Source organism: Prionailurus viverrinus, chromosome A1 (assembly GCF_022837055.1).
Source record: "Prionailurus viverrinus isolate Anna chromosome A1, UM_Priviv_1.0, whole genome shotgun sequence".
NCBI classification, from domain to species: domain Eukaryota; kingdom Metazoa; phylum Chordata; class Mammalia; order Carnivora; family Felidae; genus Prionailurus; species Prionailurus viverrinus.
In genome coordinates, this window is record NC_062561.1 from 205,490,949 (window position 1) to 205,514,907 (window position 23,959).

The following is a 23,959-nucleotide window of genomic DNA, read 5'->3' on the forward strand; positions in this document are numbered from 1 at the left end:
AAACGTATGGCTTTAGGAGAAAAACAATTTCAACAGTCTTTGCCATGAGAACTGGAGAGCGAACGCAGTCAAACATTAATCAGCCCACGGGATCACCACTGGGTCCCACTCACTCTACAAAGACCTCTCGTTTGAGAGGTTTTTCTTCAGTCAGTGGGAACAAGAGAAACCAAAAGGTACAACCTGATGTGGTTCTAATGCTTTGTGTGACCTCCTTCCCCAAATCCAACCAGAAACAGGACTTCTGTTTTACCCCTTTAACAAAAATCCCGGAATTTGGTATAATAAAGTTTCCCATTCTAAAATGGAGCTGTATTTAGATTCAGTGCAACTAGGTAGCAAGACTAAGGCTAGAATAGGGTTTTGACAACTTAGTTTCTTTACCTGGGATTACATACGTAAAACTCCACTGTAAGAAAGTCATCTAAACGTGAGTCCTCTATTTTCCTTTCCTCTCACACACGTGCTGCAAACCAGGCACTATAAGCACTGACCTGACTTTCTTGCCCTGTTCAGCGAGCATCTTCACCAAGTCTGCGATGGGGTACTGCGCTTTGGCTGCACAGAGACCATAGCCTGCAAAGAACATGAAGGACACAGAAGAATGTGACTTTTATTTTGAAATCTTATAAACTACAATTTCTCCCTTGATCAAAACATATTTAAACAATTTTTTTTAATGTTTATTCATTTTTGAGAGAGAGAGAGAGAGAGAGACAGAGTGTGAGTGGGGAGCACAGAGAGAGGGAGACAGAGAATCTGAAGCAGGCTCCAGGCTCTGAGCTGTCAGCACAGAGTCCGACGCAGGGCTCGAACTCTCAGACCTCAAGATCATGACCTGAGCCAAAGTCAGATGCTTAACTGACTGAGCCACCCAGGCGCCCCTTCAAAACATATTTTTAGGCCAAAAAAAAAGGGGCAATCTGTTAACAGGACTAGAAATGAAAGCAAACTTCTAGACTTGTCAAATCAATAGATTTCCTTTTTAGAAAACTCTTACGATAGCATGATAGAGTTAAAATCCTAATCTGAAGCCAATGTATTACCTGTAATACCACAGAATTCTGGGGTAGGATTAAAGAAAAACTAAGCTAAACCTGAGAAAAATTAGGGATTGGGGCTAGGAGATTAAATGACTTGGTCAATGTCATGTCAATTGTTGGAGGTAAAATTAAGAACAAAACTGAGGTGTTGTGACTCCCAGATCAGGTTCTTTCTATTAGGTCATGTTACCTCACCTTATTGGAAATCACATGATTCTCAATGATTTTTTTAAATATTTACTGTTGATAAGAAAGAGATTAACATTTACTAGCACTTATTGAGTCTAATGAGTGAGATAGATACTTTCATACACGATTTCTAATTTAATACTCACATTAATCCCAAAAATGATCATTGAGAAAAAAATAACCAAGACTCAAAGATGACTAAAACATTTGTACAGAATCAGAGAAAGACATGGCGAGAACCCTCTATATCAGTTTGTAAAATCTCTATATGATTCCCAAAATATTAACCTAAGCCAAGGATTCTCACCATTTTTTACTTGGTAATCAGAGGGTTGTTTCTATGTTTCCATTACATTTTCAAAAAATAAGTAAGTTCCAATTCAATTTTTTTCCTGTTGTAAGAAACTGTATTAATACAATAAATTCCAGCAGCTCTTATAGATTGTTTACTTTTTGCTTTTGGTTTTTTACCTGGAGTAATAATAATGCTATTAGCTTCACGAATCATGTCAATTGCATTGTCAAGGTTGATTTCTGTATGTGTGCCAGAAATTTCCATGGGTTTTCCACCAGCTGTTGAAGTGGTACCATAGCCTCCAAGAATCACATTAGCCAGGGAGCGATTCATTGCCTGGAGAACAAAATAAGCAGCTGTGAGAGTTTAATCTACATAACTTTTTGAAAGTTTTAATCTATGTAACTTACTGTATCCAATGTATACAATATTCACAATCACTTAAAGAGGTTTTTATTTGATCATCTAAAAAAATCACATAGATCACATCTATGAAGTCAACTGCACACTGACATGTTTTCAATAAAAGTTAATTTTAAGAAAGAATTTAATGGAAAATTACCAGTAACATTAAGAAATTAATGAAATTCAGATCCAGTTATTACTGTCTGTGTTCTGATTAAGCAAGTTCTACCTCCATATGTATTTCACCAGAGTGAAAGAGAACGATATCTATGAGAAATTTTACAAGGTGACTCTATAGATCTCTCAGGTGAATCCTGCTACCAGTTCCAACAGGGAGGAATCCAAAGGATAGGAATTCACATCATTTAGGAGTCTGCTGCCCTCTGTCGTCAAGAAAACAAGAAATGTGGGAGTTGATACATTCTTCTTTTCCAAACCAACTACATACAGCTCCAGGAAGCAGTAACAGAAGTGACTGGATTCATCATTAGGTTCCTAAAATATTTTACTTCCAAAAAGGTAAACGAGTAAGTTCATACACCATTTCATTAAAACTTATACCCACCCTTTTAACTAAAAAAATAATCTTGGGGAAAAAAAAATAAGAGGAAGGCATGCTCATTTACAATCATCCAACAATGTGCCACACAAGTGAATCATGTGAAAAAATCACAGGTCTGGTTTCTACAATAGTTCATTTGTAGACCTCTGGAGCTGTGGTAAAAGACAAGAAGCAAATGCCTTTTAAGAATTCAAATCACTGCACGGATGCCTGGGTGGCTCAGTCGGTTGGGTGTCTAATTCTTGGTTTTGGCTCAGATCACGATCTCACGGTTCGTGAGTTCTCGCCCACATCAGGCGCTGTGCTGACAATGCAGAGCCTGCTTAGGATTCTCTGTCTCTACCTCCCTCTCAAAATAAATAAATAAGCTTTAAAAAAATGCAAATCACTGTACATGAACAAAGCAGTCATTCTACATGATCAGCACTGGATTTCTCACTTCTGAAAGGGCTATAATAAACATATGATTGATCCAATGTGTATACCATGTAAAAGCTATATAAATGCAATCTATTACTTAAAAAAAAAAGACAATACTGTATTCTTAAAGAATGAAAAGCAACTGGGATTTCCAGGGACATGTAAACACACTAGGAGAAAAAAACACGACAACCCACACGAAGACAGCCCAGCCTGCTATACCACCTTCATGCAGACGTGAACATACACGTCTGAAGTGGGACAGAGGTAGAGGCAGGGAGGACAAGGTGCAGAGGCGATGAACAGAGAGCCATACCTGACTAAAGGCGGCATATCAATAACATAAAGAGGATAGATCCAAATGTTGTCAGAATTGTAATTATCCTTTTTGACCTAAGCTCACTTATCAGACACAGCATTCGCATTTTACAGAGCCCAAACTCTGGTAAACTTGTCTAAGATTATCACATACAAAATAAAGTCCAGAATATCTTTATATATTTATGAACAGACAAGAGGGCCGGAGAAAAATTCATAATGGTTTTATTTAGGTATAGAGTCCCAATCTGACATAAAGATTTAAATTCTTAACCCAACCTCCTATACTTAAATCCAGGTTTTATTGAAAATCCAAATAGCCAGGTCTGAGACTTCCAAACATTCAACATTTGTTGATTTTGTTAATCCTTTCTAGTTTTGAATTAGAAGATTCTGAAATTAACAGAAATATGTTCTACCAAATAAATGTTTGCCTTAAAAACTAAATCAAAGGAATGTGCATCGACTGATGAATGGATAAAGAAGATGTAGTATATATATATATACAATGGGATATTACTCAGCCATCAAAAAGAATGAAATCTTGCCATTTGCAACGACGTGGATAGACCTAGAGTGTATTATGCTACACGAAATTAATCAGTCAGAGAAAGACAACTACCATCTGATTTCACTCATATGTAGAATTGAAGAAACAAAACAGATGGACATAGATGAAGGGGAAAAAAGAGAGAGAAAGAGAAACCATAAGAGATTCTTAACTACAGAAGATAAACTGCAGGTTGCTGGAGGAAAGGTGGGTAAGGGGTGGGTTAAATAGGTGATGGGTATAAAAGAGGGTATGTGTGTTGAGCACTGGGTGTTATATGTAAGTGATGATCACTAAATTCTACTCCTGAAACCAATACTACACTGTATGTTAAGTAACTAGAATTTAAATAAAAATTTGAAAGATTAAAAAACATTTGATTCAAAGGAGTATTTCAGACATAGAGATATTTCTGTCATAGATAACTTTTTTCTTGTTTTAAATTTTTTTTAATGTTTATTTATTCGTGAGAGAGAGAGAGAGAGAGAGAGAGAGAGAGAGCGCGCATGAGCAGGGGAGGGGCAGAGAGAGAGAATCCACAGAATCCAAAGCAGCTCCAGGCTCGGAGCTGTCAGCACAGAGCCCGACACGGGGTTCGAACTCACAAACCACGAGATCATGACCTGAACTAAAGTCGGACATTCACCCGACTGAGCCACCCAGGTGCCCCAGCTCATAGATAATTTTTAAAAAGTGAAACATACAAAATGGTTCCATCACCTGCATCACTCAGTCCTGCAGAGGGACAGATGTACAAGGATATGACCACTTTACTCTAACTTGGTGTAAAAGGAACCATTCTTCTCTCCCTATAAAACTGAATGGAGGAGAAGAATTTCTGAGGACATTTAATTAATGTTTACCCACTTCTAATGGCATCTTCAGGAGAAAGAAAGGGAACCACACAGTAGTTTAACAATCAAAGTCAACTTGTTAAACACATATCCACAATTATATCACCATTAAGCTAATTCCATGTGGTCTCTTAAAAACTAAATTATTTTTCATCCCTGAATTTACCATTGCAACATCATATTTTCAACAAATGCTTAGGGTGTAGGGCTTTCTTTTGTTTGTTTGTTTCTTTCTTTTTTTTGCTTGCTCAAGTGATTAATGAGACTATCCTGGGCAGACTGAGGAGTTCCCAGCTCCCAAGACAAAGTATTCGCAACACTATCCAAGACTTCCTTTCAAGTTACTAAGCCCTATAATGAAAACTGTATGCTACATTAAAGAGACCCTTAATTCACATCATTCCAAGCAAACTATAAGAAATAAATCTGAAAACAAAAGAAAGGTCATAAAATAGACAAAACTAACGCAATAATAACATACAGTCCATTTACTATCATTTCTCATTTCAGTGCTTTGTGGGTGCCAAATAATTGACTGCAAAGCAAAAAAAGAAATTATTTTTGGTTTGGCTTTGATGTGCTTCATTCTGTTCTATTTTCATTTGGAAATAAGCAACAAAGTACAAAAATCAGAAAATTCGGTCGGAAAATGCTGTTCCCCTTCTACAAGCGCTCTACCTCCCAGGCTGTTTGGACACAATCTCAAGCACATGGACTGTAAAATCATGAAGAGGTTAATGTCTATGTGACTTCTAGACATAAAGCAAATTATTCACTTGAGCTGCTTCTTTGGACACTATCGATATTTTTCAGTTTAACACTGGGTATTGTATAACCACAGCATTCGGCTCAGAAGACACACAAGAGAAGAACTGTCAAAACAAAAATTCAATTTTCGGTATTACTGATTAGCCACTCGGGGAGCATTTCATTCCCTCTCACATAATAAAAGCACTCTGTTCCGGTTTGGACTTGCATGTTTCCTTTAATAAATAATAAAATAATGAAGCTACAACATACTAGTAATATTAATAGATATCGATATATGATAGTACATCTGTTACCATATGCTATCCAGAGAAGATTCCAAAATATGAAATGAGCTGACAAATATTTATCTAATGTTCACGTAACAAGTATTATACTCATCTGAGGTGCCAGGTGCTAGGTCAGGCCCCGTAAACACAAAGGCAAACAGTAAATGACATCTTAAAATATCTTCCTTGTAAAATAAGAATAGTATCTCCTAGCTCTGGAATTAGTGTGGGGATTAAACGAGCTAACATTTGTAAAGCACCCAGCTTTAATGCCCAATCACGAGCAGCTATTTCATTTTTATTTTTATTAGGAACCACTCTGAGCTGCTAAAGCATAGGCCACGAAGAAACAATTTTTTTGATAATAAAACAAGCACAAGCCAAGAATCAATGAAGATTAATGTGAAAAGTCAGGAATCGGGGCAATCTGGAAGGAGAGAAAATTTCTATCTTCAAAACTGAAAACTACAGCAGGGTCGTTTCTGTTGTTGCCTTGTTTGTTTCATAATAAGACATAGGACTGAAGAGAGTGTGAGAAAACTAGCTCCCCACGCATCACCGTTGAGAGCTAAGACTGGACAGTCCTTTGTGGACATCAATTCATAGATATTGAGAGCCAACAGAAAGCTCTTACTCCCTTTGACCAAGTAATTGTACTTACAAAAAGGTCAGCTAAAGGAAAAAATCAAAATGTACAAGGAGGTATACTGAAGAAAAAAACAAAAACCAATACTATGGACTTGGATAAATTATGGCATATCTGTGTGATACAACAGGCAGACCCCAAAAATTATTAGAAAATCATTGGTGAGAACATTGAACAACACAGAATATATTTGAACATAGGTATATGGGAAAATACTGGAATTAGAATATTAAATTTTAAGAGTTAAGTGGTAATGGCATTGCAAATGATTTTATGTATTTATCCTTTTCTACTTTCTTCCAAATTTCCCACATTAAGCATCTTTTATTTTTGTAATTGAATAGTATTTTCTAAAAATTTAAAGCTTCGGCTGTCCTTGAATCCAAATTAATTTGAGTTGCTATTATAAACAGAGTATCAGTCTGATCCAGAGTGACACTTAGGGTCACAGACAGCTGTAAGAATACCCTGTTAGCCTTATACGGTACAGGAATAAAAAATATCTGTGAAATGCTGACAGTAAATGACATGCCTGACGTGGTAGAAATTGAAAGAAAAAAAAGAAATACAGAAACCAGATCAAGAAATATGAAAGAAGAGAAAAGCATAAGACAAAGATGATACAGTCACAGAAGTACACACAGAAAAAAGTATTTTCAACAACTGCCTCTCACTACCTTATTCTAGTTACTGTCATAGAATTGCTACTGTAAGTTTCTGTAGTTACTATAACCAACAATAATAAAAGAAACTAGATGAAGAAGGGAATGGGAAGGAAATTAAAAAAAGACACACAGAAATTTGGGAAATACTACTGATAAGATTTAAGAACCTAAATAAAACCATTTAAGGAAAAAAAAATGATAAAGCCAAGAAAGACCCATGATGATGTTCTAAGAACTAGACATAAGTACTCCTCACCTCTCCCCAGATCAGTATGCCACTGGCTTTGTTAAAATTTAAGTCTTCCCGTGTAATTTTAAAATCAGTGTTTTGACCAACAAGTTTAAGTAATGATGAAAACCTGCTGCCCCCTCCTGGTCATTCAAATTCACCAAATGAAGCAAAGTCAAACCAAGAGTTCATTTTTAAATGCTAAGTGAAATAAGTCAGTCAGAGAAAGACAAATACCATATGATTTCATTCATATGTGGAATATAAGTAACAAAACAGATGAACAAAGGAAAAAAAGAGACACAAACCAAGAAACAGACTCTTAACTACAGAGAACAAACTGATGGTTACCAGGGGGGAGGTGGGTGGGGACAGGTGTATAGGTGAAGGGGATGAAGAGTAAACTTACCATGATGAGCACTGAGTAATGTGCAGAACTGTTGAATCACTATACTGTACACCCAAAACTAATATAACACTGTATATAATCATACTGGAATCAAACAAAAACTTAATTTTAAAAAAGTTCATTTTTTAAGAAAACTATCTCTAATACAATTGAATACATTTTTCCTTGTTCACAAACATTTGGTTTTTGTCTTTTAATTTTTTTAATGTTTATTTATTTTGACAGACAGGGAGAGAGAGTGCAAGCAGGGGAGGGACAGAGAGAGAAAGAGAGAGAGAGAGAGAGAGAGAGAATCCCAAGCAGGCTCTGTGCTGCCAACACAGTGTCCTCCCTGGGGCTCAAACTCATGGACTGTGAGATCATGACCTGAGCCAAAATCAACAGTTGGATGCTTAACCAACTGAGCCAACCAGATGCCCCAAACATTTGTTTTTTTTAAACCCCAAAGCCTGACACCTTTCAAGCAGGAGACACAAGCTTCCACCTTTCCAAATTCCCTGAACACCCTGGAAGATTTCATTTTAAAACCTCTTCCTTTCTTTGAACTTGGGCTATCAAATCCTTTGTTTTACAATATGGCCAAAGAAAACTAATTTTTTTTACTATAAAAAGATAACCTCAGCACTCAATTTACAAAGAGATTTTCAGTGAAAACATTTGAGAAATTCTGAGTTATAAAATAAGGGTGGGTCTTTTTTAAATATTGTAATAAAAGAATGGAGGCAGAATAAATGTCCTTTTTCTGCCCGAATTATTAATCAGCAGAGCCACATTCTGATGTCACTCCATTTCACACTTGCCCTTTCACAGTCATTCAGAACTGTTAGAGAATAGTATCTATCATCTGAAAACATTTTCTAGTCAAACCTTTAATTATTTGCAGGATATCTTCTTGCCATCCAGAAGAGAATTAGAAACAACAAAAAGGAAGCTAAGAGGTATTTGTTTTCTTAATTTTTTTTGCTTTTTTAAAAAAGATCATGCTGACCACAAAACTTCAAGATAGGCACTCTCACAGATGACCAGTGGGAGTGTTAATTGAAACAAGCTTTCCGGAAACAACACAGCAATAAGTAGAAAGAACTGATAAAAACGAGCATACTCTTTCACTTCGAAGAATCGATCCGAAGACAAAAATCAGAGGTGCCCAATATGTACTTTCTACAAAGAAAATTAAAACTCAAACAATAGGGGCGCCTGGGTGGCGCAGTCGGTTAAGCGTCCGACTTCAGCCAGGTCACGATCTCGCGGTCCGTGAGTTCGAGCCCCGCGTCGGGCTCTGGGCTGATGGCTCAGAGCCTGGAGCCTGTTTCCGATTCTGTGTCTCCCTCTCTCTCTGCCCCTCCCCCGTTCATGCTCTGTCTCTCTCTGTCCCAAAAATAAATAAACGTTGAAAAAAAAATTTTTTTTAAAAAAACTCAAACAATATAATTTTTATAGGGAAATATTAAATAAATTTTATATATCCATATGATGGATTTATATGAAGTCCATTAAAATATTAGTTAAAAATCACTTGTAATAAGGAAATGGCAAGAGGGGTGCCTGCATGGCTCAGTTGGTTAACCAACCGACTTCGGCTCAGGTCATAATCTCACAGTTCGTGAGTTCGAGCCCCACGTCAGGCTCTGTGCTGACAGCTCAGAGCCTGGAACCTGCTTTGGATTCTGTGTCTCCCTCTCTCTCTGTCCCTCCCCTGCTCTCACACGTGCGCTCTCTCTCTCTAAAAAATAAACAGAAATTATTTATTTAAAAAATAATACTCAAAATAATAAAATGACCGAATATAGTAAGACGAAAAGAATAAAATGTAAAACAGTACACAATATGATCAGACAAGTAAATACACGGGTATGTAAAAGAGAAAAAAAAAAGAGAATACAAGAGATAGACCGAAATCTTAAATGCTTATCTCCAGCTGGAGGGAGTCGGAAGATTTTTTTATCTTTATATTTAATTTTCCTAATTATCTACACTTGGGTGCTTTAAAAGCAGTCTTGCAAATTTATCCAGATGAAACACTCTGAGATTTCTACTGAAGAAAATAGGAACGGACACAGTCGTTTCTACTGCAAATAAAATACCAAACACATCCTTATTTTGAGAACACCATGTCTTTTTTGTGCACACACGTTTCTTACCACACACATGATGTAGGACAGGATGGCACCAGAGGAGCCTATGAGTGCGCCCACGATGGTCAGCAGGTTGTTGTTGAGCAGGAAGCCCTCCGCGCACAGGGCCCAGCCTGAGTAGCTGTTCAGCACGGTGATGACGACGGGCATGTCTGCACCCCCGATAGCAGCTGTCAAAGTCACACCCTACGATGAAAACCAGAGCAGAACCAAAATTAATACGATAAAAATGAAACCTCTGACACTGGACATCTTGGTTCTTAGTCATTCTGGTGTTCCAATTAACCTACTTCCCTTGAAGTTCTCCTGCCAGTAACAACCAAGTGCCTCCTATCCGGTCAACTCTCCCGCAGATGCACCAAGTGAGAACACTGAACCACCTCCCCGCCCCGAAATATCCCTAAGTCCCTAAAAGGCAGTGATGAAAAGCAGGCAGAAACTAGAGAGGGGTCTGCACTTGGAAAAAGGTGAGAGCACTGAGTGAATTGTATGGTTTTTATGGTTAGTCTAAGGGCAGGCACCTGCTCGTGCCAGGAGAAAGAGCTGAAACTAAATCATAAGCCCACAGTCTCACTAGTTTGAAGATCCAAGGACAGGATTTAGGGTGACTAAGGCAGCTGGAAAGGCAGAAGGCAAACTGCAAAGGAGCAGGCTGAAGAGAGGGAGCCCCAAACTCTATATATAAACTCGGCCCAAATATCTGGCTCACTCTTTATGCATTACTCATTGATCTAATAACAGATTTCAGCAACCACCCCCCACCCCCTGCAATCATAGGTGAGCTAGATTTGAAATCTGAAGGCAGCCAAGTTAGCTGCCTACAAAAATAAATTAAAAAATAATGATCAATACTCTTTGGAGGAATACAACAGAATCCAAAGTCTGTCTAGTGCAACCCCAAATCACTAAACACAGGAAAGGAAAAACATGATGGGGAAGAAGAGTTTTGCTTTTTATTCCACATACTCCCACATATGTTGAGTTTAAAATGTGAATGTATTCACAGGCTACTTAATTAAGTCAAAAGCAATTAAAATAGTCCACAAAATATTTTATCTTACTCAGACATCCTTATAAAAGCATAAAGTAGCTCTTAAATATCAAATTCATTTCTTCTCAAAAATAGTAATTCTTAAAATTTTCTATTTCTATGCTATTGGTTTTATTTTGAGACATTTTTTTACCTCTTCTGCTCTCCTGAATAAAAAAAAAAAGTCAAAACTACTTTTCATTGGTTTAAAATAAAACAAAAATCAGTGCTATATAATCCTGAAAAAAATTGGATTGTCAGTAGTCATAAAAAGAATTTTAAGTTACTTTTCAGACTTCTAAAGTTTCTTGGTCAAAATCAGTCCTTTTAGGATTACATAATAATAAGTATTATTTTAACACTGTAAATCATGAATCAAGCAGCCAATATGTGTTTCATAAGCAATTACTATATGTCTAATTTTGTGCTAAGCACTACAAATTATTTTAAAAACTTAAAACATTAACCTTGTCTATAAGGTTGACTCCAGACTAGACAAATAAGGGAATCAGTGAATAACAGAGAGCTGTTTGCAAAGGCTTCCTCACTGATATAATGAAATGCTACACTGTAGCACATGGGCAACTAGAGAATGCTATATGTATCAATATACTAAATACAAAAATTAGAGAGGCAGAGGAGGACCAAACCTACCATGAAAGGCTTTGCTGAACTCCCCCACTGAGCCCAGAGGATTTATTAACTGCATTCCATTTTATCTACTGTGGTTATTTAACTTGGTATCCTAGTTTCCAATAAATGTTAGCACAACTAATTGGCAGAGAATACCTTCCACTTATCGCATAAAACCCAAAGCATTATTCTGTGGGCCCTGTCACAACAGGGAGGCTCCTAACAAATGGTATTGAAAACACTTGGCTTTTTAAAATTCCCTATTCACCAACACACTGATCCAGTGAAAAGACCCCAGAACAATAAATGTGTCACATGACAACTTTGGAAGGAACCATTACGTGTAAAGAAAGAGTGGATTTTTCTTCTTACACTTTTCTGTGTTTTCCAAATTCTAAACAGAACATGTGACATCATTTTGAAACATGTTTATTCCATCAAGGGTCTTGAAGAGATAGAAATATGATTAGACTGTAATCAAACAAAATACTGCCAGTTCCTCACTGAGTGCATGCTTTCCATCTCGGACTTCTTACCATGACAGCAGAGAGAGCCGACACAGAGCCCAGACAGGTGATACCGGTGGTAAAGCTAGGGTCCATCATGAATGGGACGATTCCACCCACACTAGCAGCCAGCAGGCCTGCATTAAGTAAGTGCCTTCCAGGAAGCAGGAGAGGGGCAGATTTCAGGATACCTAGGACCAAGGGCATGTCAGTCAGAACCTAGCACGTGTCATTAAATTAAAACAACAACAACAACAACAACAACAACACACACACACACACACACACACACACACACACACACACGTGTGTGTCATTTAATCCTAAACTACCAAAATTTAATATCAGCATAAAAAAAGGACCTGAAACATAAAAGCAAATTAGGGCTCTTAGACGTAACAAATGTTAACAGAAATAGGAAAAGTATGGCTCAACTTAACTGTTCTTTACTTTGATCACACAACAATTTCTTTACTCTTTGTCACAAAATCTTAAAAAATTACTTTTTTTCCGTATGACCGACACACAAGTTGTTAAGTGTGGTTTCATTTATTTAAAACTTCAAAACAGAGTCCTAGCACATTAGCATTTCTGACTCTATCAACTGAGCCCAAGGGAGCAGAGCCCTGGTTTGCTACTTGTTTTTAAAAACAAAGCATGAGACAAGAACATCGTAGGCTTGAAGTTCTTTTGGGATTTTAAGTTCCATGGAAGTTTCCTATTTAATTTTAATGACTTGATTACTGAGAGGCCAGACCAGATTTTTATATCATAAACTAGTTTCTATATAGACTCACTTTTGCATGAAAACACTGAAAACAGCCTATGTGAGGTTTGGTTTTTTTGTTGTTGTTTTTTTTTTTACCCCCACTTCTATTTTCCTGGCTGACTTTGGCAGAGCAGAAGATGCCATGCTACAGCCGTAAAATGTGTATCTGTTTTCAGAATCAGTACTGCATAGTGATCACATCAGCTTATTCAATAAGCTGCTCTCTATTCTGGAAAACGTATAAAGTTCATTCTTGTGAACTCTACAGAGGCATCTCTAAGGGTTATGAAGATGTTGTTTTGTTCACATTTATCATCAAATGTCAACTAGTCCCTCTACACAAGTTTCTGTGCACTTGTTTCCTCCGTTGGCTGTCTACGGAAGGAACAGCTTCAAAGCCTTAGGAGATCTGGAAGGCTCAAATAAAGGAAAGCAACCGTGATGTGGAGGAGGGGGTCTTTTATATATTTGAGCGCTACCTGAATTCTTCACCTGACAGCTTTGACAGTTAAGCCATTTTCTAAAATTGAAATGGACCCCTAAACAAGAGATATTTACACTGAATAATATAGGTAGGTGCTAAATCACTTACCCTGCAGTTTTCCATAGGCAACAAGAGAGCCACTGAACGTGACGCCTCCGATGTAAGTACCGAGGTAGGCCACGATCTTGGTGAGATTTGCTGCTGCGTCCACAGCAAAATGTGGGTATTCTACAATGTACTCAGCTATGCAAGTTAGCACCGCTGCCAAGCCCACTAAACTGTGGAAAGCAGCGACTAACTGAGGTAAATCAGAAATCTGGATGCGTTTGGCAATTGTCAGTCCTGTTGGGAAATGAAGGTCAAAGAGATATTAAAACTCAACACAGCTTTGAGAAGCAACTCTGATAAAGCCCATGCCTGAACATTATTCAGCCATAAAGAAAGATAGAAATCTTGCCGTTTGTGAAAATATTGATGAACCTTGAGGGTATCATGCTAGGTGAAATGAGTCAGACAGAGAAAGACAAATACCATATGATCTCACTTGCATATGAAACCTAAAACAAAAAAACAACCAAGCTCATGATACAGAGAACAGACTGGTGGTTGCCAGAGGCAGGGGAAGAGGGACGGGCAAAATGGGTGAAGATTCCAGGCTCAAAATAAGTCGTGGGGATGTAACATACAGCATGGTGACTATAACTAATAATACTGTATAGCGTATTTGAAAGTTGCTAAGAAAGTAGACCTTAAAAGTTCTCATCACAAGGGGCCCCTGGATAACTCAGTCGGTTGGGCGTCCAACTCTTGATTTCGGCTCAGGTCACGATCCCAGGGTCATGGGATCAAACCCCACGTCCAGCTCTGTGCTAAGCACAGAGCCTAATTAAGATTCTCTCTCTCCCCACTGCCTGCCAGTCTCCCCTGCTCACACTCTCTCTCTAAAATAAAATTTAAAAAATGGGGCACCTGGGTGGCGCAGTCGGTTAAGCGTCCGACTTCAGCCAGGTCACGATCTCGCGGTCCGTGAGTTCGAGCCCCGCGTCAGGCTCTGGGCTGATGGCTCAGAGCCTGGAGCCTGTTTCCGATTCTGTGTCTCCCTCTCTCTCTGCCCCTCCCCCGTTCATGCTCTGTCTCTCTCTGTCCCAAAAATAAATAAACGTTGAAAAAAAAAAAATTAAAAAAAAAAAATTAAATTAAAAAAAAAAAAAGTTCTCAGCACAAGAAAAAAAAAATTCTGCAACTATGTATGGTGACAGATATTTGCTACACTTACTGTGATTATTTTGCAATATACACAAATACTGACTCATTATTTCATACATCTGAAACTAATACAATGTATGCCGATTCTACCTCAATTTTTTTGGGTATACACATTTAAGGGTTTCCAATCATTATCACTAATAAGTATTTATCTGCTTCCTCATATGGGCTAAATATTCTCTCACAGGGACTATACAGAAGGTAAGGATGCTGGCTATGTATACCCTTTCAAAATAGCAGGCTTTCTCAACACACAGTCCAATTCCAAAACCCAACACACAGCACTGACACCTGCCTCTTCCCTCACAACCTGCAAACACTCCCCTGACTAACGCTTCTTCACATGCTTTTACATCCCCCTACTGCAAGAATAACTCAAGCTCTCTTCTCCAAAAGCCAATATTTGCTTCTTCAATATTTGAAGAAGGCTTAGGTTTTCAGGGCGGTGGGTGGGAGCAAAGGTGAACACATGCAAATAGCTGGGTAGAGTAAACGTGCAAATGAGGAGACTCTTGAACTCCTGCCTGGTTCTAGGCAGGTGGTACAGGAGTGCCTCTCAGAATACTTGCTAAGATCCTGTCTAAAAGTTTTTCTGCCATGAACCTACAACACATTTTCCTTCCAGTTCCTTTCCAGGGACTATTGAGAAAGGACACAAAGCATTCCTGCGAAAGTACAAAAGGAGGTCTAAAGCTACTGTTATGCTGGTAAATATATAACCACCAGCTCCTTGGGATAAAAACACGTGCCTGTGCCTGTTAGAAGTATGTACATGAGTTTTCGCTGATATAAAGGTATAGAGCACACAAGTTTCAAATAACAAAACATATAATACTCTCTATTGTAAACTCCATGTAGCCAATTGACTTTCACAGAATGTATTTGTTGACTTTTACCAACTCTTGTGTCTGTCACCAACCTAGTGGTTGCAACTGATGAATGAGTGTGGTTCCCATGGGAATGTTGGCTGACATTTTTGTCTGCATTAACAAGTAAGACAAAACTGAAAGATGCATGTGAGAACCTCACTCATTATCAACAATGTGAGCAGCTGCTTCACTAAATCGGATGATAGTTTTCAAACATTATGAGGATATTTGCTCAGTTTTTTGTGATATTCACCACATAATGGCTATAGACACAGCACACTTTTGAATTTAAGCTGCATTATTAATATTTTCTCCACCACTTTCTCAGGGCTGGACAATCAACAAAACAATAAATGAAACCCAGATATGTTAGTATCTGTTGATTTCCACCGTGTAAATGCAACCATCATGATCAATTTCTAACTACCAAGGTTATGTCATTAACTATGGAGATGGGAAGCCATGGACAGAAGCCCACCTTTACACGGTATTCCTAAAAACAGATAATAAACATGGGTAATCTCAAGAGCATAGAAAATAAGCTCGAATAAATTAGAAAGTTATAAATAATATAATTACCTTTGTTTCTAATATAATGTATTTTATTTTGGTGAAAAGTCATCAAGTTGGTATAATTCTCATTCAAATACAAACATTTTAAAACATTTAACACTGAGTAAGTACATCAACTGCACCAAAAGAGTGAGCTAAAAAATGGGCATGGGTTCCCATAAAGGTAGAAACCTGCCAAGTGCTTACCAATGGTACCGCCCAAAGCCATTGCTCCAGACATCTGGGCTAACAATTCTGGGGATGGGTTTAGTCCTCCGAGAGTGGCTGCCAGGCCTCCAGCCACCCCAATCATGCCCAATGCATTGCCAAGACGAGCTGTTCCCTGGGTGGAAAGGCCGGCCAGGGCACCAACACAGCACAGACCTGAGCCCAGATACATGATCTTTGCAAACAAAAGAGAAGAGCAGAGAGAAAGAGAGAGAGAGACAGAAAGACTATCAAAACTTTCAGTCTATTAGCATAGGGAGGACTTCTCTTGAGGAAACGTGATTTCCTAAGAACAACTTTAAATTCAGATAATAGAGGGACCAATATGACTTCTTCTTTGAATATTTCAATATATCTTTCTATCCATTAGGGATATTAACAAATTAAATACCTGAAATTCTACTTGCAGTTATACCATTTAGGTAAATTGGTTTCTTTTGTATTGGATGGCATGCACAAATGCATACAGAAGTACCTAAGTTTAAACAGAGTTATGGGCTCTAGACCTGACCAAACGCTGTAAAGGAGCCAATCCCTGACGTAGTAAATGCCAGGGACCATGCCCTATACTTTACTGAAGTTGTAAGTCAGTCCCATGAGATTCCCAAAAGTTGAAAGAGTCATCATCCTCATGTTACAATAGGAAACCAAAGTTTAAAGAGGTTACTACATAATTCTTCCAAGGTCAAATGATCAGAAAATAGCAAATCTGGGATTCAGACAAGGGTCTCCCTGACGTACCACTCCAACTGTTCTCAAAAAAGATTTTGTTCAATCAACAAGTAAGAAATGCTGGGAACAGCGGAAACCAAGGGAGACACGATTTTCCTGCTGTCAGAGTAGATGCAATCACATGACAGTCATTGAAAAGTGATAAAAAAAAAATACTGAGTTCAGAACAAAATTGAGTCTCAATTATAATTATATTGGAACATGGAACTTTCGAAGTTCAACTTGATTATTTCTGCTTTTCTACATAACATTTATTTTTAAACTGTCTTTTTTAAATGAATTGACATAACATCTCCTGCTTACAAAAGATGATGCACTGAATTTGTTGGGGGAGAAACAGAAAATTTTCAAAATTTTTTACTGATTAATTCACCATATCCCTACAACAATCCAGCCAGGTACATAAAGAGGATACTAATAACTTTCTTGACTCTTTTTACATGTAGAAAAACTGAGGGACAGACAGGGAAACCCACGTTAGCACATTCAGTTAGCAGGAAAATCTGTCACTAGAATCTGGGGTACGGATTCTTAGGGGATAGGAATGCTCCATTTGACCAAGATGTTTCTAGAGTTATTATTATATTTGCTTGTCAGAGCCTGAATTTTGATAACGATAATGTGAAATCTAGTTGGAAAGAAAACACAGTGGCAAAATTAAAAATTCTCAAAACAGCCTCTTACTTGTTCAATGTTATAGCCACTGTAGAGAGCTGCTAAATATCCTCCAACAAAGGTGCCAGCAGGGAGCAGATACAGGTAGTTGTATTCTGGGGGGTCCGTGGGACGCTTGAACATGTCCAGCATTCTCTGGGTCACCAGAAAGCCACCTTATCAAAGTAAATATAAAACAGAAAGAGGTATCTCATTTAGCAACATGATTTTTAAAGTGGTACACTTTTCCTATTTTAAGCACATCTTTATCACCTAAGGATAAATATAATATTAAGTAACATTTTAAGAGCTCAAAATTAAGTTAGGCTATTACTCAAGCCAGTTCCACTGAATGCAGGGAACCCTATATTCAAAAACAAAATTTGTGACCAGGGTGCAGCACCAACTCTTTCTGCGTGACTGCAAGTAAACAGGCATTCAAACAGCTTGGAAACACAAAAGATCAAAGGCTAGTAATTTTTTTTAATAAGTTATTCTGTTTGTTAAACCTATATTAAGTGATAAAAGGAAAAAAATGCCATATTAACAGGCACCAGATTTCTTGGACATATTAACTGATTTTTTGATACAAAATAGCATCAAATGAGTTTATACAAGTGATGGGCCAGGCTTTCAGTTTTCAGGAACACAGGCCAGGATAAGGCAAAAGGCTAAAATTTTATCTAAAAGTATACTCATTTAGAGATGTTACGGTGATAGCTACAAGTCAACTTAATTCAAAACTATGCATTCAATAACTTTCTAGTTAACCTTAGCAAGACAATCATTCTGTTTATTTCGGGGCACAGGGGAAGAGGGTGTTCTTTTATCAAATGGTTTCTAAAAATTACAAGTGGGCAAAATAATTTTTCTTCACAGAGAGCATTTATGATCTGAGTGAGACCATTTTTAAAGGCACAATTAAATTCTTAAAATCAGAATGTCTAACACTCCAAAAGTCTATATCGATTTATATTTGCTTCTCATGTCTCCATTAAAAGTAGCACTGGGGGGGGGGGGGGGGGCACGCCTGGCTGACTCATTCAGAAGAGCATGGAACATGCAACTCTTGATCCTGGGGTCGTGAGTTCAAGTCCCACGTTGGGTATAGAGATCACATACATACATACATACATACATACATAAACAGCACCGTGGGTTCTTTTACCACCATTGCGATCGTACCTGCAATGTTGACTGAGGAAATAAACGTAGCAAGAGCAGCAAGGCCCTGAGAAGTTGTGGAAGGATACAACTGTCCTCCCATCAGTGCCAACCCACCAACTGCAGTCAACCCTAAGAAGAAAGAATCAAGATGGTGAACAGGCATAGTGACACAGCCACACCCAATTCATAGCTGCAGGATCTCACATGTATAGACACAAAGGAGAACGTTCCCACACAACACTGTCACTCAAGTACTATTGTGGGCAAAAAGCTAACAAATGTTTTTCCTCTTGCATAAAAATTCAGCCTTCCTTTAACTTTCTAGCTCTGTTCCTCCGATAAAGGTATAAATCAATAACATTATCAAAAAGTGGATAAACTGCTTCTGAACTGGAAGTAACTTGGCACGAACTATAAATACATGATGGTGGAGCCGTAACTTTGAACTTTCCAGAATACAGTGCCTCTGGGAATGAGACACGTTCCGTGCAGAGACCTCGGATGCTGGGCCTCCAGCACTGCTGTCAGGGCTGTGCACTGGTGCCATGAGACTTCCAAGCCAGGGCAGATCCAGGGTGGGTCTCGTTCCTAGACCTGAGCCATCACAGGGGGCCAAAGAGACCAGCTCCTGGACAACTGTGTGGACCGCTGCACAGACCACCATCAAGACTCACACCAAAAAGAAATGCCTGATGCTACTCTGGCTGGCCAGCTGGGCTTCCTGTTCCAAAGCCTTCATGGTGAACCTGAGGATAGGTATGGCTTGCTGCGCACAGACTTGCTGAGCTGAATGTTTAGATGAATCTAAGAAAAGCTCCTAACAGATGTCGCAACTATAATTCTGTGAAACAGTGGTTTCCAAATTATATCACAGGAATCCCTTCTTTAAAGGAAATTGTAGTGGCGCCTGGGTGGCTCGGTAGGTTGAGCATCCGACTTCAGCTCAGGTCATGATCTCACGGTTTGTGAGTTCGAGCCCCACGTCGGGCTCTGTGCTGACAGCTCAGAGCCTGGAGCCTGCTGCAGATTCTGTGTCTCTCTCTCTTCTCTCTCTATCTGCCCTTCCCCTACTCGTCCTCTGTATCTCTCTCTCTCAAAAATAAAAATAAACATTAAAAAAAATGTTTTTAATAAATAAATAAAAATAAAGGAAATTATAATTGAAAGAAATAACAATGGTTCTGCACTGCTTGAGATGGGAGCAGCCCAAAGGCCTGACACTTACTTGCTCAGCCCCTTACTTCTGGCCCCATCCTTGCCCCTGTGGGAGCCCAAATCACCACAACCACCGCCTCAGATGCCAAGCCATACAATTTGTAAACAAAGACTTTATAAACCTCACTGAAAGCGGCTGGAGAACTAAACAGCCCATGAAAACCTAAGATGAGGGAAAACAAGAGAGGACCAAACCTGAGATTGCATTAGTCACAGACATCAGTGGTGAGTGGAGAGCAGGGGTCACTCCCCAGACAGTGTGGTAGCCCACGATGCCGGCCAAGCCAAAAGTGGTCACCATCTGGGAAAAGGCTAAATTGGGTGCCGCAAGGCCCAAACCCAGAATCCCAGTGAGACCTACAGAAAGAGAAGAGTGTGAGCTGACATCCAATTAATTACCTCAAGATTAAAAGCACACACACGCACGCACACACACACAAGCATGTGAAATAGTCAATCCTTTTAAATTCTGCACCCAATAATGAGATTTGCCAATAATGAGATTTTTTACACATTTCATGATGGGAGTGGGGGGGGGGGGGGTGGTTAAAGGTATTATGAACAAACTCAACTTCCTGACTGCCACCTCTCAAAATAAAACAAGCTATAAAGATCTAGTAGAATTTATGAGTCACCTGAATAACAGTTTCCCCATTGTCCTCTTCCCTGTTTTAATTTCCATTGACAATGCCACATGTGTTTATATGAGTGTTTCTGTTCCAGAATTACAGACCTATACAGATCTACCAAAAAGCATTTCTACTTGGGCAAGACACAACCTTTACAAGACAGGACTTTTTTGAAGCCAATTTCATGTCACTCAGATTTGGCTAAGGAAGAGGGATTTTAAAAGAGTAGGAAGGATTTCATTCACTCCAGCACCTCCCCAAAACATATGGCTTCCACCCACCCGGGACAGAAGTTTTGCAATTGCTCCTGAATCTGGACTGGACTGCTGGCCAGGGCAGTCAGCTCCAGCCTCAACACCAAGTCAGCAAACAGGATTTTACAAAGAAAAGGAAAAAAAAAAAAAAAAACAAATTAAATTAAGAATGTGCAGAATACAAAGTCAGCTCTGAACATACATCTTTAATTATTGCCTTTCTTAATAGCAAACATGTGGATGGCTGTTCTGCAACAGAAGGGTTACCTAGTGGTCAGTAAAAATAATGCTAATGGGGGGACCAGGGAGCTGGAATTCAACTTTCTGAAATAAGGTACTTTTTTTCCTTGATATGAACTACTTCTTTCTAAGTGGCACAGCTAGAACATCTAGAAATTGACGTTAAGTTTACTTTAAATCATGTAATAAGACTGCAGTTTTAAGTTATATTTCCCTACCCACATATAAAATTGCCAGGGTTCCAATGCATGGCCCATTAACCATCTGGAGGTAGAGTTAGAATACTGTTTTGTGTTCTAGCTAAACATCAGAGAAGCTGTATAGAGCTGTGGTGAATACATTTCATGGGGCGCCTGGGTGGCTCTCGAACTCTTGAGTTCGGCTCGGGTCATGATCTCATGGTTTGTGAGATGGGCCCCACTTCGGGCTCTGCGCTGACAGGGTGAAAACCTACTTGGGATTCTCTCTTTGCCCCTCCCTGACTCACATGCACTCTCACTCCCTTGAGCTCTCTCTCTCAAAATAAATAAATAAGCTTCAAAAAAATATATATATGGTTTCATAAGCCAGAATGCCTCGTTCAAATCCTGGGTCTACTGCTCCTTAGCTGTGTGATCTCAGGCAAGTTACTTAACTTGTCTGTGCTATAGTATCCTTATCTGTAAAATTATTAGCCCTCTCTGTCCTCAGCTGGAAAAAGAAAATAATAAATAATATGCGCACCTCACTGAGGTCTTGTAAGAAGTAAATAAGTTAAGGCATATGAAGTGTTTAGTGCAATGCTTAGCACTCATTAAAGGACTACATTAATCGAGAAGCACTAAAGTATCCATCTTTTGTTGGGCATCTAAGATAAAAATCACATATCTGAAGGTTTTTTTAATCAACTATTTAACAAACTAATGTCTTTTCTATAACATATTTAATAATGTCAAATATGCTATTTCTATAGTCTTTGTAACAGAGGAAAAAGAAGAGAAAGAGAAAAAAAAGAAAGGAAAAAAAAGTAAATCATATTCTTTGAAGAATACTATTCAAACAGATTCCTAACACACATGTAAAAGAAAAATACTTGTTTTTATTATTACGGAGGAAGTTTAAGGTAAAGAAAAACAAGTATATGGCCATCCTTTCATTCACTAGAATATGCTATTGTCATATCTATTAAAATGCAATAAACCTTGACTTAACACAAAACAAACCTAGAAAAATAAACCATCATATATGCCTCATTCTATTTCCTGACAAATCTCAAAGAGAAATGGAAATTTACAATCTTTCCAAAAATCCTCTGCAGGTACAATATAATAAGCTGGTTTCTTTTTTTCTTTGACAAGTAAGTGCAAGTCGGGACATGGCCCCATTTATTCACCATGTTCAGAACTAGAGGCTTTTCAGTCATTTTGCTGAGACTTGCTCTTTATTCAAGGAGAGTTACACATTTCGCTTTCAAACATCTGGGCTCGCATGGGAATTTAGAGAATGCTGAGGCTACAAGAATTGTGTGCCTGGTGCTGGTCCTTAATTCTTTCTAGTTTGCTTTTCTTTTTGCTTTGGCTCTAAGTAGATCTAAATATTTTTAATTCATTCTATGAGAGAAACCAATTTAAAACCAAATGGCCATATTTCAAACTCAAATAATTCATACCCAGAATGAATATTTATCACTCTTTTACAGTGACTGCTTAATGTTTTCGTTAAGATGAACTGAAGGGGCGCCTGGGTGGCGCAGTCGGTTAAGCGTCCGACTTCAGCCAGGTCACGATCTCGCGGTCCGTGAGTTCGAGCCCCGCGTCAGGCTCTGGGCTGATGGCTCGGAGCCTGGAGCCTGTTTCCGATTCTGTGTCTCCCTCTCTCTCTGCCCCTCCCCCGTTCATGCTCTGTCTCTCTCTGTCCCAAAAATAAATAAATGTTGAAAAAAAAAAAAAAAAAAAGATGAACTGAAAAGCAGAGAATTTGTGTTCAATTGTAAAGAAAGAAATGAAAATTTAAAACCTGAATTTTTTTACTAGGTAAATAACTAGGATATTAGACAAACATTCAAGGGCTCTATCTGTATCGTACTGTTGATTCTTCAATGCAAACGTTTGGTTCCCTAGGCTTCCCTGATGTGCAGATGATCACAAGTGATGTTTTACAACCCACGAAGATAGATAAATAAGTAACTACATTTACGGGCACTTAAAACCAACACAATCCAACACACATCACTACTCGATATATTTGATGGAAGATGAAGCTATTAACAGCTATATTTTAAATGTTTTCTATGAAAGAAAAGCATTAACAGCCTGTATATGCTTTCACACACATTCATTCCAGTATCTGGCGAGCACCTGTATAATGCCACAGAGGTGAGACAAGTAACACGTTTATGAAAACTCGCTTCTAACAGGCCCACTTCCTAATGGAATCCAAAGGAGAACAGCATTTCGTTCGCTAATTTTGACAATTGATACATTTCTTACAAAATCCAAATAATTAGGACTCAACCCTAAGGAAGGGGGTCCTCACCTGCTGTATACGCAGAAGCCGTAGTCATGGTCTTCCTCAAGGGCGTGACCGTAGCTGCTTTTTCAGCTTCCAGCTCAGCCACTGTCTTCGGTTTTACTGGGGCACCTTGAGGAATATTTTTCGGAGTGGGAGCGGGGAAAATCACTTCTCCATCCTAACAGAAATTAGAAAAACAATGTTAAAAGTCAATCCAGCATTTCAAAAACACAGAAGATAGTGACAGTGCTGGGGGGCGGAAAGAGCTGTTCTTTTAAATATAATTTTTCTGGGCCTCCTGGGTGGCTCAGTCCGCCAAGTGTCTGACTTCAGCTCATGTCATGATCTCATGGTCCGCGGGTTTGAGCCTCACATCGGGCTCTGTGCTGACAGCTCAGAGGCTGGAGACCTCTTCAGATTCTATGTCTTTCTCTCTGTCCCTTCCCTTGCTCATGCTTGGTCTCTCTCAAAAATAAATAAACAT

General features: G+C 38.7%; 1 protein-coding gene across 7 annotated transcripts in view; it reads right to left on the bottom strand.

Annotated features, from left to right (window-relative positions):
* Positions 1–23,959, bottom strand: part of NNT (nicotinamide nucleotide transhydrogenase) — a 96,205-nt gene that overhangs the window by 22,883 nt on the left and 49,363 nt on the right. For 6 of the 7 annotated variants that reach the window (XR_007150284.1, XM_047849563.1, XM_047849579.1 and 3 more), the window contains 10 exons: positions 23,500–23,653; positions 20,058–20,219; positions 18,666–18,776; positions 17,511–17,656; positions 16,074–16,269; positions 13,288–13,521; positions 11,957–12,117; positions 9,764–9,943; positions 1,704–1,863; positions 495–576 (listed from right to left, as the gene is read on the bottom strand). Coding sequence is in view for 5 of the 7 variants with exons in the window: in XM_047849563.1 (XP_047705519.1) it covers positions 495–576; positions 1,704–1,863; positions 9,764–9,943; positions 11,957–12,117; positions 13,288–13,521; positions 16,074–16,269; positions 17,511–17,656; positions 18,666–18,776; positions 20,058–20,219; positions 23,500–23,653 (1,586 nt within the window). In the remaining 2 variants the exon portion in view is untranslated. Of the gene's footprint in view, positions 1–384; positions 577–1,703; positions 1,864–9,763; positions 9,944–11,956; positions 12,118–13,287; positions 13,522–16,073; positions 16,270–17,510; positions 17,657–18,665; positions 18,777–20,057; positions 20,220–23,499; positions 23,654–23,959 lie in introns of all 7 variants that reach the window. The other variant, XR_007150278.1, reaches the window with a different exon arrangement.